General features: G+C 35.4%; 2 protein-coding genes across 4 annotated transcripts in view; one reads left to right on the top strand and one right to left on the bottom strand.

Annotated features, from left to right (window-relative positions):
* Positions 1-3,118, bottom strand: part of CCDC18 (coiled-coil domain containing 18) — a 117,363-nt gene extending 114,245 nt beyond the window's left edge. For both annotated transcript variants that reach the window (XM_032867154.1, XM_032867152.1), the window contains exons 1-3: positions 2,761-3,118; positions 1,662-1,835; positions 381-559 (exon numbers count right to left, since the gene is read on the bottom strand). In XM_032867154.1, the coding sequence (XP_032723045.1) occupies positions 381-514 (134 nt within the window). In that variant the 5' untranslated portion in view covers positions 515-559; positions 1,662-1,835; positions 2,761-3,118. The remainder of the gene's footprint in view (positions 1-380; positions 560-1,661; positions 1,836-2,760) is intronic.
* Positions 3,119-3,167: 49 nt separating this feature from the next.
* TMED5 (transmembrane p24 trafficking protein 5) lies at positions 3,168-16,294 on the top strand. Of its 2 annotated transcripts, XM_032867156.1 has the most exons (5): positions 3,168-3,559; positions 9,149-9,246; positions 13,176-13,359; positions 15,407-15,459; positions 16,036-16,099. In XM_032867156.1, exons 1-5 carry the CDS (start codon positions 3,371-3,373, stop codon positions 16,097-16,099), a joined length of 588 nt encoding a protein of 195 aa, XP_032723047.1. In that variant the 5' UTR covers positions 3,168-3,370. The 2 variants fall into 2 exon arrangements, with proteins under 2 accessions (XP_032723047.1, XP_032723046.1); XM_032867155.1 differs by lacking the exon at positions 15,407-15,459 and having other exon boundaries at positions 3,177-3,559; positions 16,038-16,294.
* Positions 16,295-17,066: the final 772 nt, after the last annotated feature.

The following is a 17,066-nucleotide window of genomic DNA, read 5'->3' as shown; positions in this document are numbered from 1 at the left end:
AAATCACATTCAGTTATGAACTTAGAGCAATGTCTCAACTAAAATTCTTAATAAATTGTAATGAGTTTTAACAAACAATCTGTGTAGTTTAGAGACTCTATGCTAGAATTACTTAAGATTCAAAAAGTAGTCATAATAATAAAAGATTAATTAAGCCCAAAACATATATTTTATACTCTGAGTCCTAATATAGTAAAGGTGTTTACTTAATGTATAAACACTTCTCTAACACTATTCTCTTTCCTAAACCAAGAATTACATTAAAAATTATAGATTATTTCCTATTCTATTAAAACAATATATAATAATGAACTTCATACATTTTACATTCATAAATTAAAGTCATATTCTGAAGTGCATATGTGATTTTACTTACATACCTGGATAACTCTTCCCCTAAACTCTGTAAACTCCATTCTGTTATCTTCAGTTCATGTCTTAAGGAAGCAACATTTGCAAGCAAACTTTCTTCTTCATTGTCTTTATTACAGTACTCTGATGAACTAGATTCCATTTCTTAAAAAAAGAAGTGTATTTCTTGTACCTTGCCAGAAAGAATCTGTGGTGTCAAAATACTCTCACATTAATAGAATTTAACTCATTATTTTTCTATTTATCTCAAATGTTGTGCAATCTTTCATGGCAATTTAAAACAAAACAAAAACCCAGTAACAATGAATTTCTCTGCAATGTAAAGCCAAGGAAATAGAAAGTTCAATAGTTCCCCTTTCCTAAGCACATTTAATCTTTCTAACAATAGTGCACATTAAACACTGTTATTATTCCATGTTAAAGTTAAAACAAACTAAAAATAAGGTAAATAAAATAATTTGCTTAAGGTCACATAAACTGTAAATGGTGGGAACAAGATCTGAACCTAAATCATCAGGATCCAAAGACCTTTTAATTATATCACACTGTAATTTCTAACTCATAGATCAATTTCAAGATGAGCTGTTTGAACCTATAAAATCAAGTTACAATCCCTGGAAATCTGACAAAATTGGCATCATTATAGTCATTCATATTTTCTTAATGGCAATTTATTACAAAATAAAGGTTATCTCCTTCTCCCATTCACAATGGTTATGAAATTAAAAAAACACACACATTCGCATCACAATCATAGAGATCAAAATCGCATTTGGCAAGTTAACTCAGAAATACATGAAGAAAAGTTTTTCTTTCTTCAACTGGTATCTCTAGAGTTGTGAAATTCTCTACTAAATAACCTTTACCCATAAAAATCGTGATAAAGGCCACATTTTATTATTAACAATTAACACATACAATCATTATGTATTAAAATACATATTAATATAATAAAAACTAAGGCTTTAAAATTTCTACTACTGTAGATCTTTCTGCATCTTAAAATTACATTCTTCTTTCAGATCCCATTTACCTTTGTCATTGTAGCACCTCTCTTTCACCACCCTTCTAGAATTCTGACCACATCTCAAGCTCCAAAAGGTTAGGAGTCTTATGTATTATGTTGAGGACTGTAAGGCACTTACAGAAGGTCAGTATGTTCGGTGAATAAATGAAGATTGCTGAATTGCTCTTCCCTCCCCTCACCCAGCTAAAATAGAATAGCAAATTTATTCCCCACACAAAATTTCTCAGATGTTAAGAAGGAAGATTAAAGAGAAAACCCTCACCTTTTTGGAAGAAACTGTGTCAGGAAATTAAATGAGATGCTATGTAAGAGCAGAGAAAATGTTTCTTTTTTCCCCTTTCGTTTGCACAAATTTGCTTCTGCCTAAGTGAGAAGACTCTCCCATACAAAAGTCAATGGGTCAGGTCCCCATACTGCTTTATCTTTTCAACATCATCTATAGGATGGTGAAGGAAAAAAGGGTAGTACAGACAAGCTGGATAAATTCCAAAATGTCATTCGATATTAAGTTTAAACTAAATCAGGTTTTACATCCAACGTCTTCTATGTATCTTTTTTTTTTTAAGATTTTATTTATTTGACAGAGATCACAAGTAGGCAGAGCAGCAGGCAGAGAGAGGGGGAAGCAGGCTCCCTGCTGAGCAGAGAGCCCGATGTGGGGCTCTATTCCAGGACCCTGGGATCATGACCTGAGCCCAAGGCAGAGGCTTAACCCACTGAACCACCCAGGCGCCCCTCTTCTATGTATCTTAATGTAACAATTCCCTAAAACTTCTTAAGTACCAATGAATAATTTGCTTTTAATTTTTTTTCCTTCTGAGCCATTTATTTTCAAATGAAGACTTTTCTTCCCTTCAACTTATAGTAGGTTATAAAAGTCTATTTTAACTGCCTTTACATACGTGGAAAAGGGCATCATGCTACCTACAGGCCCTGACCAGATCCTCTGCTGGTCCTAATAACGCGTCGGTAGCTCTATGCTCACGCACACCTGTCAACACTGAAAAACAGGTGTTTTTTATAAACCTTGTACGTAAAGGATGGGCTGTAGTCGAAAAAAGATTCCTCATTTGGGAAGGGGGTTATAGATTTATGGCGTATGGTCCAGTTACCAAGAACTCTCAATTTGACAGCACTGATCCTACGTTCATCTGAAAGAAGCGGATTAAAACAGGACATCTTCCTCCGATTTCTCATGTAAAATAAAAGCCTGCAGAGCAGCGTCCGCAGCAAGGGTGAAGACGCGAAGCGCGTCCGAGGGTGCTGGGAGGAAAGGAACAAAACTCCCCCAGGTAGGCCTGTTTTCACCCTCCAAGGAGCAGTCACTCACCACCCAAGTCGTAGTTGGGAGATAGACCCACCTGACAACGCGCGCGCCGCGCTCTAGTCCGCGTTCGGAAGCCTCGTACCCTCTCCCGAGCTCGGGGCGTGTAAGCATCAAACACTCCACGCGGGGAACAAGGGAACACCACTGCACCGATTTCGAACCGCCGCGGGAGCCGTTGGGGATGCGCCTACCCGGCCGCAGCCCCGCCCCCCGCGCAGGCTCTGCGTGTGGGGACGCAAAGGGGTGGGGCCTGTCGGGACTCGTGGTCTGCGAGCGCGTCCAAGCCCGCTCGCCCGGAACTACATTTCCCACAATTACCCCAAAGACTCCCATTGGTGTGGGGGAGGCCAGGGGAACCTGCCGCCCGCGTGTGAGGCGGAGCGCGCTCACGCCTGGCCTGAGGGGGCCGACACCCAGAAGGGTGCGGAAAAGGACTGGTGGCCCCGCCCCTCGGTCCCTACCCTTCGGAGGCCGGCGTTTCCCGCTCTGAGGGATCTTGTGCCGCCGCCGCGGCAGCCACCTGGGGTTTCTTCCGGCGCGGGGTTTCCCTGCCAGCCCAAGGAGTCCAGGGAGGAAAAGCGGAGCCTAGGTGCCAATAACCCATACCTCCTGCGTCTCTTCCGCCCGAGATCGCCCCGGCAGGGATGGGCGACAAGATCTGGCTACCCTGCCCGGTGCTCCTCCTGGCCACTCTCTTCTCAGTGCGGCTGCCGGGGGCGGCCGGCTTCACGCCTTCCTTAGACAGCGACTTCACGTTTACCCTTCCGGCCGGCCAGAAGGAGTGTTTCTACCAGCCCATGCCCCTGAAGGCCTCGCTGGAGATTGAGTACCAAGTAAGTGCAGAGGGTGAGCCAGCCTCCTTCCTTTATCCCAGCTACACCGCGTTTTCGCCTCGCACCCGCCTGGAAACTTCTTGTGGACTCCCGGGGGTGGTGAAGAGGCGAGGGCCGCCGGGGTAGCCGGCCCGCTCCGCGCAGGCGCGCGAGGCTTGGCTCTCCGGGGGCCGGGGACCTAGAAGTTAGGCGGGACCTGGAATTGACTATCCTCCCTCTCCCCTTTCCTCCAGTTGGAAAGAGGCCAGCGCTGGTGATCTTGGTGATGTTCCCTTTTGTTTCATAATTCGCCCATCGCCTTGCTAACCGGCACAGGCTCCGGTATTGGGAATTTCGCAATACAGGACTGATAACACGTTCTCCTTCATCATTGGAGGAGATGATGACACTTGGTTTGCTATCCCCACCACGCTCACCCAATTCCGGCATTATAAATATTCCCTGTCATTGCTTCATTTAAGGATTTTTGAATTGTGAACTTGTGATTATCACTAAATCCGCTTTTGGAATATTTTGAAAGGAGCTCTTGATGTATTTAATGGGGTACCCTTCCTTCTCAGTTACATATTTTTAAATCAAGCAATATTTAATTGTATATTAAAACTTTATGACTTTTAATTCATCATTGTAGGCATTTCCCCCATATCATTGTTTTCTTTTTAGTGTCTTCATAATATTATGTAGGGATTTGCCTTAATTTATGTAGTCATTGTGATAGTGGGTAATTTCTTAGAAGAAATCTTGTTAGTTCCACACAGCTAATTTTGATGTTTCTGGGTAGCACTAAGAAAAAAAACAGGATGCATTGGTGTGGTTCCCCCTTTAATTTTTTCACAGATTACTTAATTTATAATAAGATTTTTTAAGTTGATGCAAAGAATTTTTTCAACAATTACTGTCGTGTATAGAGTTATGTAGAATTTTCATCGGAAGGAAACTTAGAATTAAATTATTTATAGATACTTAAGGAAAGCAATAGCGCAGTGTCTGAAGTCATAAATAGGCAAAATTGGGGCTAGAACGCAACATTTATTGATTTCCAGTGTAGTTCAAAAGTTCATTTACTATGTGCCAGTAATTGGCAGGTGGGAGGCCAGGATGGGAGGAGTGTGGATAAGATGACCAACTATTACACGGACAAAAAAAAGCATCTGTTTTTTAAGGATCTAATTATTTAAGGGATACTGTGCTAATAAACAGCTAATTTCAATAAAGTATCGTTAAGTGCTCTTAGAGGACAGCCACTTCTCAGGTGTTTCAGAAAAGGATTCCTGGAGAAAATAAATTTGAATCCTGAAAGATGCTTAAGTGAGACAAGAATGCAAGGAAGGAGGGGCATTTCAGGAAAAGGAATAAAACACAAATAGTTACAAAAATGCATAGTGTGTTTTGTTGGTGGGCAGTATGTGGACACTACAAGTACTGAGTTTTTATTAGACCTAAAGACTGTAAAATCTAAGGTGAGAGTAGAAATAAAATAGACTAGAGAGGTCAGGAGGCTGGATCATGGATCATGAATCTTAGCCTCGTGTGCCATGCTGAGTGGCTTTGCCCTTGTTCTCTACAAGGGCCATTGAAGATATAAGCAGCATGGTAACAGAAATGTTTTCCAGATACATCACTGGGTACAATGTGGAAAAAGAGAGCAAAATTTGAGGCAAGGAAACCCAACTGGGGGTTTGTGAAATAATCCATGTAAGAAACAATTTGTATTATTTGAAAAGTCCTTAATATTTATCCAGGTGTTAGTATTAGGGGGGAATTGTATATGAACTACTGACCTCTTAGCATTATAAGACCTGTAGAGATAAAATGCGTGGGTTGAAATCCTAACTCTGTCACTTACTACCTATGTAATTGGAACAAGTCACTTAACCTCTTGCTTGTAGAATAAAGATAATAGTAATTACCTCATAGAGTTGATTTGAAAAAATGAATTAGTAAGTGTTCATAGACCATCCCTGACACTAGTAAATAGGCAGTGAATGTTGATTTTAATACATTTATGTTTCTAGAGTTATACAGCTGGCTTGGTTTAACTTTATGCTCTGCATCTTTAGTCACTCTTAAAGGGACTGATACCCCGAAGTAATCCCCCTAAACAACTTAATTGTTTTGATCGAAGAAAGAAGTAAAATGATTTAATGTCTGTAGTCCTAGACAAGGTTGAGGGGTTTGTAGGGTAAGAGATAATCTTCAACTTTTTGTTTGCATTTTCCAATTGCATGATTAATTTTCCAATAACAAGCTACTGCTTTTTTGTCTTAGTTTTTAAAATGTCAGGGAACAGACATTCCAGACATTGCCCTTGGGTTACTGTGACATACTGAAAATGTTTAACATTTGTTACTTTTCAGATTTAGGACACTTTTAGAATAATTGACAAGCCCCACATTATATTAAGTTCTTGAAAATTTTAAATGTCAATACATAAATCTTATGAATAAACTAGATCATTCAACTTTTTAAAAATCATTCCTAAGTGCTTAATTTGTTGGAGCACTATGCCAAGTGCTGCAGATATAATGGTGAGTAAAAATATAGTCCAAGTTCTCATACAATCTAGTATGGAAGAAGACTGTAATCAGACTTTACAAATAAATGTAAAATTATAACTCTAATAAGTGCTATGAAGGTAGGTTATGTGAAGGTTTAACAGGTGGACTTAATTGCATCTGGGAATTGAGAGAAGACATTCCAGAAGTAGAGTTCAGAACTGTAGAAAAATCAGTCTTATTAGGGACAAGGGGGTGATTTAAATTGGCGTTGATGAAGAAGACAGAAAAAAGACTTTGAGGAGCTGAAAGACTGTTACAATAACAGTATAGACTAGGGAGAGTGGCACTCATCATCTTCTAGTGAAATTATAGGGAAGTTTAGTTTCAGATTATGGTGTTTTTTAAATAAATATTTTTATGTTTTAAAATTGTGTTTTATAGGGACACGTGGGTGGCTCAGTCAGTTAAGTGTCTGCCTTCAGCTCAGGTCATGATCCCAGGGTCCTGGGATCGAGTCCCACGTCAGGTTCCCAGCTCAGCAGAGAGCCTGCTTCTCTTCCTTCCTCTGCCCCTCCACCTGTTTGTGTTTTGTTTCTCTTTCTCAAATAAATAAATAAAATCTTTTTTAAAAATTGTGTTTTATATATTTTTAAGTTATCTTCTGTGTTCTTATTATTTTTAACAATTTCATTAAGCCTGACAGCCACTACCAATAGTATCTTTTAAACGCTGTTTTACTGAAATCTTTTTGTTAGATCTTTTTTTTTTTTTATTTTAAGATTTTATTTATTTATTTGACAGAGAGAGACACAGAAAGAGAGGGAACACAAGCAGGGGGAGTGTGGGAGGGAGAAGCAGGCTCTGCTGAGCCGGGAGCCCAATGTGGGGCTCAATCCCAGGACCCTGGGATCATGACCTGAGTTGAAGGCAGACGCTTAACGACTGAGCCACCCAGGAGCCCCTTTGTTAGATCTCTTACATTCTGATGTAATACATATCTTTTTTGTTTTTTTTAGAGGATACCTTTGAGTAATTCTTTTAAAATGCTTTGAGTCCTTGGACAAACTTTTTGCTTTCACTTTAATATAATTTTCTTTTACTTGGGATCATTGAAGGCATGGCTGTATTGTTTTTTTGCATCTAGTATTATATGTAAGAATTCTGATGCCAATCCCAATTCTTGTTTTGCAATTCTCTACTACTTATCACTAGAAGTTTCTAGGTTGTTCTTTTTAAATCTTTTGGGAAAGTCAGTAGGATTTTATCTTTCACATCTATTAGCACCTTCCAGTCTAAAGATTTTTATCTTTTGAAGTAAGAATTTTTGTTCTCTTATTTGATGATTTCCTCATTTCTCTTGAGTCTCTTCTTTGAAATGCTTGTTAGATATCTGAAATCTTTAGCTCGGTCCTTCACAAAGGGTTTTACCATTTTTCTCATACTTTTCACCTGTACTTTTTTAACCTTGTTCTGAGAATTCCTTGGTTCCTTCCAGTTCTCTGATGTTTAGTCTCTGTCCATATTCATTCTGCTGTCATTACATTGGTTAAGGCTTTATTTTGGCAACAGCGTTTTTTATCTTGTTTCATACCAGTAACCTCATTTTTATGGATTACATATTCTTAAATTTCTCTGAGGATATATATATATGAAGAAACATTTGAATTCTGTTTATATTAACTATTTTTTCAGAATTTAATCCTTGCAGTAAAACCAGTAACATGAAAAAGAGGGCATTGATTTCAACAAATGTGTTTCCCTAGTCTGTTTCAGTGAGAATTTTGAGATTGATAACTATTGGTAGCTGTACATATCCTTTGCTCAGTGGACTATCTTCCAGAAATTCCTTACTCTTAATGTCTGTTAACAGTCTTCCTAGATTTCCAGTGTTGTTATTTATATCATATATTTTCTTCATTTTATTGGGATTTGAAGATGAAAGAGAATTATGTATTTAGCTAGCTATTTGAAACTACTTCTATTGATAAGTAAGTAGAGCACAAGAACAGGTAATTTTTTTTTTATATCATTCCATTGGAGGGAGACAAACCATAAGCAACTCTTAATCTCAGGAAACAAACTGAGGGTTGCTGGAGGGGAGAGGAGTGGGAGGGATGGGTGGCTGGGTGATGGACATTGGGGAGGGTATGTGCTATGGTGAGTGCTGTGAGTTGTGTAAGACTGATGATTCACAGACCTGTATCCCTGAAGCAAATAATACATTATATGTTAAAAAAAAAAAAAAGCCACCAAGAAAAAGAAAATGGAGTGTTAAATAAGAAAAAGAGTAGTTATCAGAAAAAAAACTGCTGAGTTCAAGTTTTGACCTTGCCTTCATTGACTGTATCTACCTTGAGAAAAGTGTTTCTCTCTGCCTCTTTTTTCCCCCGTTTGTTCTGCTGTTGGTTCTTTTGTTTTACTGAGAACGTTAAGATCTATCTCTTAGAGTTGCTGTGAGGAAATTAACCCAGATAAAGCACTTAAAACAGTGTGTGGCATACACTGTAATTGTTAGCTATTATCATCATTTTGGGATTGTAAAGGAACAGACTCTGTTCACTGACTAGTAAGCATATAGCCTACTTGAAGTATTCAGTTCATATTGGGGGAATAATAAGTGAATGCACTGAAGAAGTCAGCTGGAGTCAGATCATGGAAGGTTTGAGTTCTGGGTTAAGAAATAGCTAATTATTATTTTATTGAAGAGGAAACAAACTCAGGAAAGTTACATAGCTTGCTCTAAATTGCCTAAGTAAAAAGGTTTACCATTTGAACTCCCTTCTGTGTTTCCTTCCACTCTACAGGGCTTCTCAATCAAGGCACCATTTTAGGAAGATTATTACAGTAATAGTTATAAGGCCTAAAGTTAGGTGATGGCAACAGAATTGGTAAGAAAGCTCCAAATTAATGGAATTGCATTGGATGATCTTTGTGTTCCTTTCTAGGCCTTACATGCATCGTTGACTTTCTTTACCTAAGTTTAGAAAGAAAATCTTTTCATTAAAAAAAAAAATCTTTCATCATGTGATTTACTTTATATATTTTTTATTTTCAGAATTTGTAATGTGTGTTCTTTTGTGCTTTTTTACAGGTTTTAGATGGAGCAGGATTAGATATTGATTTCCATCTTGCCTCTCCAGAAGGAAGAACCTTAGTTTTCGAACAAAGAAAATCAGATGGAGTTCACACGTAAGTGATCTCTTAGTTGAGTTCCTTGGGCTAAGTAATGCCAGTGGACTATCTGCAGGGCAGGGAAATTTAGCACTTTTAATCCATACATCAGTATTAAATGATTCCATATGAACATTTTAAACAGTCCTAGATAGTGGTCTATCATAAACTAAAATGTCTTTCATTGACTTTTTTCTCTTTTTTTAGACATTTTGTATTGATCCCCAATTTTTTCTTTGCTTTGATTAAATAACATGAGTATGCACTAGGTATTACATTCAGTCTGTTGGGGCATTTTAAAGCCTGTCTTTCTGACTAGCACAACATTTCCATCTTAAGTTACTATTCCAGGTATGTATCCTATAGTTTGAGCTGCTGGCTATATCATCTTTGCCCACTATTTCCTTTCTTAAAAAAATAAGTACAGTACATCTTTGTGTGTATGTTTTATATGTGTATGCATGTAAAAATTGGGGTTTTTCTCACTCAAACCTCATTCTTTTTAGATAATTAGATGTGATAGTAAAAGGTATGACCATAGGAAACCAGAAAGAAAGAAAATAACTTGTTGTAAGTTTAGAGTTTGAAAAAAGGCTACATATACTCTCTTAATCTCACTTCTCTTTTTTGTATCTCAGTGGTGTGTTTCCCTGTTCATTCTATGATTTTACTGTAGCACTTTGTTTACTTATTGCATTAAAACTAAACTGTGAGTTTACAGGAAGAAGAAAAGCAAATACAATCTAATATTTGCCATAAACTAGGCTTTGCATTTTATATGCTTCAAATTAATCATTCCAACCCACCAAGAGAGATTATTTGATTCCTCAATTCCCATTTTACAGACAAGGAGGCTCAGAGAAGTTAAGTAAGTTTGAAGGGATACACATTTATTAAGAGGAGGAAGCAGGATGGATCAGAATTTTTGCTTTCTACCATATGATGCTTAGAACATCTCTGGCACATAGCACTGTGTAAGTACTAGCTATTATAGTTACTGGTCTTTGTTAACCAGCATACTTGGCATGTAATTGATAGTAAATACTAAATACATGTATGAATGAATAAGGAGGAAAATATCCCAACTATGATACTCTTTTCAGAGTGCTTTATTTTTATTTAATTTTTAAATTTTTTATATTTTTTAATTTTTAAAGGTTTTTCTATTTAAAACGTTTTTAAATTTCTTATCTTTTATTAAAGTGCTTTTTAAAATGGCATTTTACCTCTGCCATGTCATGCCAGGTCAGAAAAAAATACTTGTATAAATTATTAATAAGTAAAATAGAGAAACAGATTTAAAGTCAGTTTCGATTGATATATTTTGAACTTTGCTTTCTCTTTGATAGTTATATGAACAGAAACTAAAAATGTAGTTCATTTTTAAATTTCAGAATCTAGAAAATCTGTAGAATTTGTCATTTTTTTTCCTCCAATTTTCTCTTTTCCTTTAGAGATAAATTAAGATTAACTGTTAGCAGAAAAAGGTACCTTATTACTTTCCTGCATAGAATTACCTCTCATTAAACCAGTGGGGGATAAAAGAATTAGTTTGTAAGAGTAAATGTTAACATTAACATTTATTGAGTTCTTTCAATGTGCCAAGCTACTGTTCTAAGCACTTTAATTTTTTTATTCTCTCCGTAGTCCTATGAGGTACATGATTTATCATGTTATCAATAAAGAAATTGAGGCATAGAGCCCTAAAGTTAGGTTAATGAAAGTTACACAGCTAGTGAACAGCAGAGCCAGGATTTAAAACCAGGCTGTCCAACTCACTCTTAATCACTACACCCAATTTACAAATCTACTTTCTAAAAAATCAGATTTAAATAAAATTTTATCGGGGCACCTGGGTGGCTCAGTGGGTTAAAGCTTCTGCCTTTGGCTCAGGTCATGATCCCAGGGTCCTGGGATCAAGCACCGCATCGGGGCTCTCTGCTCAGCAGGGAGCTGCTTCCCTTCCTCTCCCTCTGCCTGCCTCTCTGCCTACTTGTGATCTCTGTCTTTCAAATAAATAAATAAAATCTTAAAAATAAATAAGTAAATAAATAAAATTTTATCTTTAGCTATATTAACTTTTTAAAGGCCGGTTATAAAGTATCTCTGTTATGGTACTGAAATTTTTTTTTTAAATCCTTAAAACAAATACTGTCTTTTCAGAAGGCAGGGTTAGTAAAAATGTCTCCAAACAGAACTATAAACAGCTTAAGTAATACCTATTGGCTGGCACTTCCAGGAATGAGAAGTCTGTTTGTGTGTTTGTGTGTTTATATTTTTCTAGACAACTGAATTAACATTACTATAACTCTTAAAGAGAATTTATCCGTTCTGGACTACTGCTTCTACTTAAAGGGAAAATTAACTCTGCTGTTTTTATTTGGATAAAATTTTGTATCATTTATAGTATTAAAGTTCCTTCCTACTAAAAGTCAACACAGATTTAGAAAGAGATTAGTATAGGAAGGACTATGAAGTAGTAAAACATCTGTTTTTTTTCCATACACATGCTGAAGTTCATCCATGTGTCAGTGCTTCTCAAACTTTCTTCTTTTTTACTCTTCTCCCCATGCAACCTTTCTAGACTTTTCTGTCTCATAACCCAGCCATGAAATTTTAAAACCAGTTTTTGTACTGTTTGTTTATCTGTACTTTACATGTAAAAAGAGTAAGTACAAAGCTTCTCCTTTTTATCCAGTGCAGGGTTAAGAATGGCTAAATAAAGTTCAGTTAAATAAAATTAAACAAAATTAAGAGTTAAATTTAAAAGTGATTAAAATTGAACTTTACACAAAAGTCATAACATTTTTTTTCCTTTTAAAATTGTTCCCCACTGTATTCGCCAGTATATTCTTCAAGCTTCTTCCAAAGGTAAATACATCCTCAAGACAAAGGTTTGTCATGACTGAGGAGATTGCAAGGAATGCAGACAGGCTCTGAGCAGTACTATAGAAAAGAAAGATCAATTAACATGAGAGTCAGAAAACCAAGCTTCATCTATGCCTATGACAGGCTGTGTGATCATAGGCAAGTATTTTAATTTATGTGAACCTTATTTTACTTACCTTGAAAAGGTCAGTTATGCCTACTTGCAAATATGATGGTAAGGATTAAAAGAACTAAAATAGTATATAAATTATAAAGGGGTATATAAGTATTGGCTATTTTTTATTTATAGTATATATGTTAAGATCCAGTCAAATTGCTGAGTACTTCTCTCTTATGATTAAATTAACTAAGTTGGATATAGGGGTAGAAAAGAAGTGGAGATTGAGATAAAGCATCAGATGTTGTAGGCCAGTTATTTTGAATGTGAAGCTAATGAGACCAAGGTACAAGTTTAACTTAGCTGTGAGTGGTATTTATTCTGAAAGCTAATACCACTAGGAGTAGATCTCCGTTTGTTGGCCACTGATCCTTAATCTTTGTGAACCTATGTTATTATAAAGATGTTCTTAATCTGTAGGAGGCCTGGAAGAAAGCATTTAGAACAGTCCATCACTTTTGAAAACAAAAGTCAGTTTAGAAAGTAATCTCAATTAAAGGGGAGGTTTGTGGTCATATTTGCATATGACTTGAACTCATGATAAATTACTCCTAATATATAAATATTAAAGATCATTGTGAGGTATCATGTATCTATGTTTTTAATCCTATCCTTTTCCAAAAATTAGGTCAAGATCTTTTACCATAACTTCCTGAGTAAATGCCAAGCACATCTAAGTTACAACCATATATATAAAATAAATATATATTTCCATATATATTTCCAGGTTGCCTCTTTCCCAAGATATTTTAAATAATCTTTCAATACTAAGGAAGTCTTTTTATCAGCAAACTATCCAATTACTACTATAAACTATGTTATTTCTTACCTATAGTAGTTTTTCCTTTGATCCCAAATAGGAAGTACAGATAACTGAACACATGTACTTTTTTTAATACAGGGTAGAGACTGAAGATGGTGACTACATGTTCTGCTTTGATAATACATTCAGCACCATTTCTGAGAAGGTGATTTTCTTTGAATTAATCCTGGATAATATGGGAGAACAGGAGCAAGAACAAGAGGACTGGAAGAAATATATTACTGGTACAGACATGTTGGACATGAAACTGGAAGACATCCTGGTCAGTATGGTCTCTTAATAAATAAAAATTATCCAGAGATCTGTGTGATAGGCACTGAAATAAGCATTTTCTCTGCATTATCTCATGTAATCTTTACTTAACTCTATGAGGATTATTTATCTTCATCTTTCCAAAAAGGAAATTGTGGTTTAGGGGAGATGAAGTAATGTTTGTCACATAACCAGAGAGGGGGAAACTAGAATTTGAACAGACTCTTCTTAACTATAAACACCCTTAGTGTTCACAAACAGAAAAATGTAATGATCTATAGCATACTTGCACAGAGAAAAAAGTTGAGCAATTTGTAAACACTTAAGGTGTTATAGGCATTTTTCCCACAGCATAATTTTTATAACATGGAATTTCTTATTAATTGATTAATTTGGCAACACTGTTTATATCACTCAGACCAGACCCTGCAGTTACCGGAAACTAGGACTACATTCAAGAGTAAAACCTTTTAGAATATGGCCTTTTTGTTTGAATTTCTCTACCATTTACATGCATAATGAAATGTGCATGTGTAAGAATCTATTTGTTAATAGTACTGGTGATGGGGGAAAAGGTCACTACCCTTCAGCCACAGGTAGATATAATCAAATGATAGAATTTACTGAGTGATATTTATAAATAGCTTATATAGCTGTATTGTAGAAATTCCTGCAAGAGAAATAACATGGTCATTGCAAATTAAAACTGTGTAAACCCTAATAGTCTTATAACCTGGATTTTTAAAAATAACATATTTTGATCACTTGAGGTTTTTTAGGAAAGCAGCTGTCAAATAGCAGAAGAGACATGCTTGTGTGTAGATCAGTTAGCTTAAGAAGTCAGAAAATTAGCCGGTCGTGTATGTGTGATTGCTTAGTGATTGAGCCCTCAGAGCCTTGGTTTCCTCCCCTGCAAAATGGGGATAGGGTTGTGAGGATGAAATAAGAAATGATGTGTGTCTAAGTGCTTTTAAACAGTGTATCGCATAATGAATATTAATTTTCTTACCTTTTCCACTGGTGTTACTATGAATGCAAACTGAAAGGATTAAGTTTGATAGGTATAAATTTTTACAACGATAGTTTTTTATCTCAACATAATTTCCCATGTATAGATCTTTTAAATTTCAATCATATTAACTTACTCTTCCATTTTAAATTTATTTTGCCAACAAAACTAAAACACTAGTACTTATAAATCTTATTAGTACTTCACTGGATTCCCAAGAGATTTAATTCATTCACATGGTTAAACAAAATGACAAGTTCAGACTCAAATATGGATTAAATACTAACAGGCCTTTTTTTTTTTTTTTTAAAGAAAAATGTCTTTCAGGAGCTTTATTTCCCAAAAATTTGTATCATAACAGCAAACTTTGATAAATAATTTTGTATTTGGTTATCATTGCTGTAATATTGAAAAGAACTATGCATGATCTTTTTATTTGGGGATCTGAATTCCTTATTTTCCTAGAAAATATTTATATTACTAGGTAATTTGCTTTACAGAAATGCACAAATGATAAATACTACATTTGTAATTTTGTAGGTTTAGCAGAAAGTCTGAAATTTTGAGTATAGTTTTTGCTTAAATAAGGATTTTAAGCAAGAGGACTATCCAGGAAAATCTGTTATAGTATTTTCTAATTTTTCCCCTAAGTATATTGAGCCCTGCACAATGCACAGTTGAACTGTGCAGGTCTACTTATGCACAGATTTTTTTCAGCAAATGTATTTTCTCTTATGATTCTCTTAGTAACATTTTCATTTCACTAGCTTACTTTATTGTAGGAATACAGTATGTAATGTATATAATATATATAACAGGAAATGTGTCGACTGTTTATGTAAGGCTTCTGGTCAACAGTATGCTATTGGTAAAGGTTTTCGGGAATCAAAGGTTTTATGTGGATTTTTAACTCTGCAGGGCAGTGGTCTCTGTAACCCTCATGTTGTTCAAGGGTCAGCTGTACTTTGACATCATTTCAAATCTCAACTTAATTTTAACTTACATTCATAAAGCCCTTTTATAGTTTTTAAATCACTTCCCTCACCAGGACCCTACTATAAAAATAGGTTTTTCAGAAGATGTGCAACTTAGAGTGCATCTTGATAAGCTTGTTTTACAAATGTAATCTTGGAACATTTTTGTATTAAAAAGTAATACTTTGGGATGTATAATACGTATATAAAAAATTGGAAGGTTTTCTAATTTCACTATTATTTTCTGAGATGAAAACATTGGGTATTTTGCTAGACGCTAAATTGGACAAGACTAACATTCGAAGAAACTACTATAAACACTGTGTATTATATAAAGATATCTAAAAGCTGGCTTTTTGTTTTTTTTTAAACTAGTCTTTTTCTTATGGTTGTGAGGGCTAAGAAATAATATATATAAAATTCTTGGCACTTTGCTACTGAAATATATTTTCATATTATTTTCAATTTGCATTAGCTTTGCTCCTCTGTTAAGTAACTATCTGTAAACAATAATTTAAAGATATCAGGAGAACTGTTACATAAACTTACAGATCTTTAGGTAAGCTAAGGTAGTACCTGTCCCTTAATTAAAATTGTTTGGATCTAAAACTACTATGAGTGTCAGGGTACTGTGACTCACGTGTTTAAAATAACTTAAAATTACTGAGCATTCCTTTATAGTAAAATTATTTTATTTATCTCCAGGAATCCATCAACAGTATCAAGGCCAGACTAAGCAAAAGTGGTCATATCCAGACTCTGCTTAGAGCATTTGAAGCTCGTGATCGAAACATACAAGAAAGCAACTTTGATAGAGTCAATTTCTGGTCTATGGTTAACTTAGTGGTAATGGTGGTAGTGTCAGCCATTCAAGTTTACATGCTAAAGAGTCTATTTGAAGATAAGAGGAAAAGTAGAACTTAAAACTTTAGAGTACTTAATACTGAAAAAAAAAAAAAAAAGACGGAGAAATGCAATACACTGTTCTAATCAAGACCATTAATAGTCTTTAAAAAATGTTTTCAGGCATTACCACAAGTGTGAAACGAGTACAATTTTAAGGTGAAAGGAGTCTTCACTTCCATCTGTGCAAGTAATCTTATTGCTTCACTTGTACTTAAGTGTATAGCAGAAATATTTCAGAGTGTAGGTGTAATTGAATGAAGCCATATTAATCAGCATTTTCCTGAGTTTGAAAAAATTTTGCAAATGTCATAGGTGACTTAAATAAATGAACTTTTGGGCTAAATGCAACACCAAACATTGTTTTTAAAAGACTATCTTATCTAGAAGTTTCTTTGTACATGTGGCAATTACAAATTAGAAGTTTTCAGTATATTGAAGTTTCTTTGTAAATGTAGCAATTAAAAATTAAATGTGTTATCTCTCCTATAATGTAAACAGAAGCATAGCTGTGAAAAACAGATTTGTGAGATTTTTTTATAACCAAATATATTTGAATTTAAATATTAGCAAAAGTATTATATACTTAGCTTATATTCCCCAAAGGCCAACATCTTGATAATTCTTAAAAATGCTCAGTCATTATGAAAATTGGAACAGATTTTCTCTTTGAAATGAAGTAGCTAAAGGCTGCTCAGTCTCCATAAGGACACATTTTGTCTAGTCCTTAACTAAGATCTAGAATTTTGAAATTAAATGTGAGGGAAAATAATTTTATTTTTATATTATCTATCAACAGTGTTATGTTAGTTTTAACATGACTACTGACTT

This window comes from Lontra canadensis, unplaced genomic scaffold, assembly GCF_010015895.1.
Source record: "Lontra canadensis isolate GAN:19392208 unplaced genomic scaffold, GSC_riverotter_1.0 scaffold33, whole genome shotgun sequence".
Taxonomy (NCBI): Eukaryota; Metazoa; Chordata; class Mammalia; order Carnivora; family Mustelidae; genus Lontra; species Lontra canadensis.
This window is presented reverse-complemented; position numbering and strand designations above follow the sequence as displayed.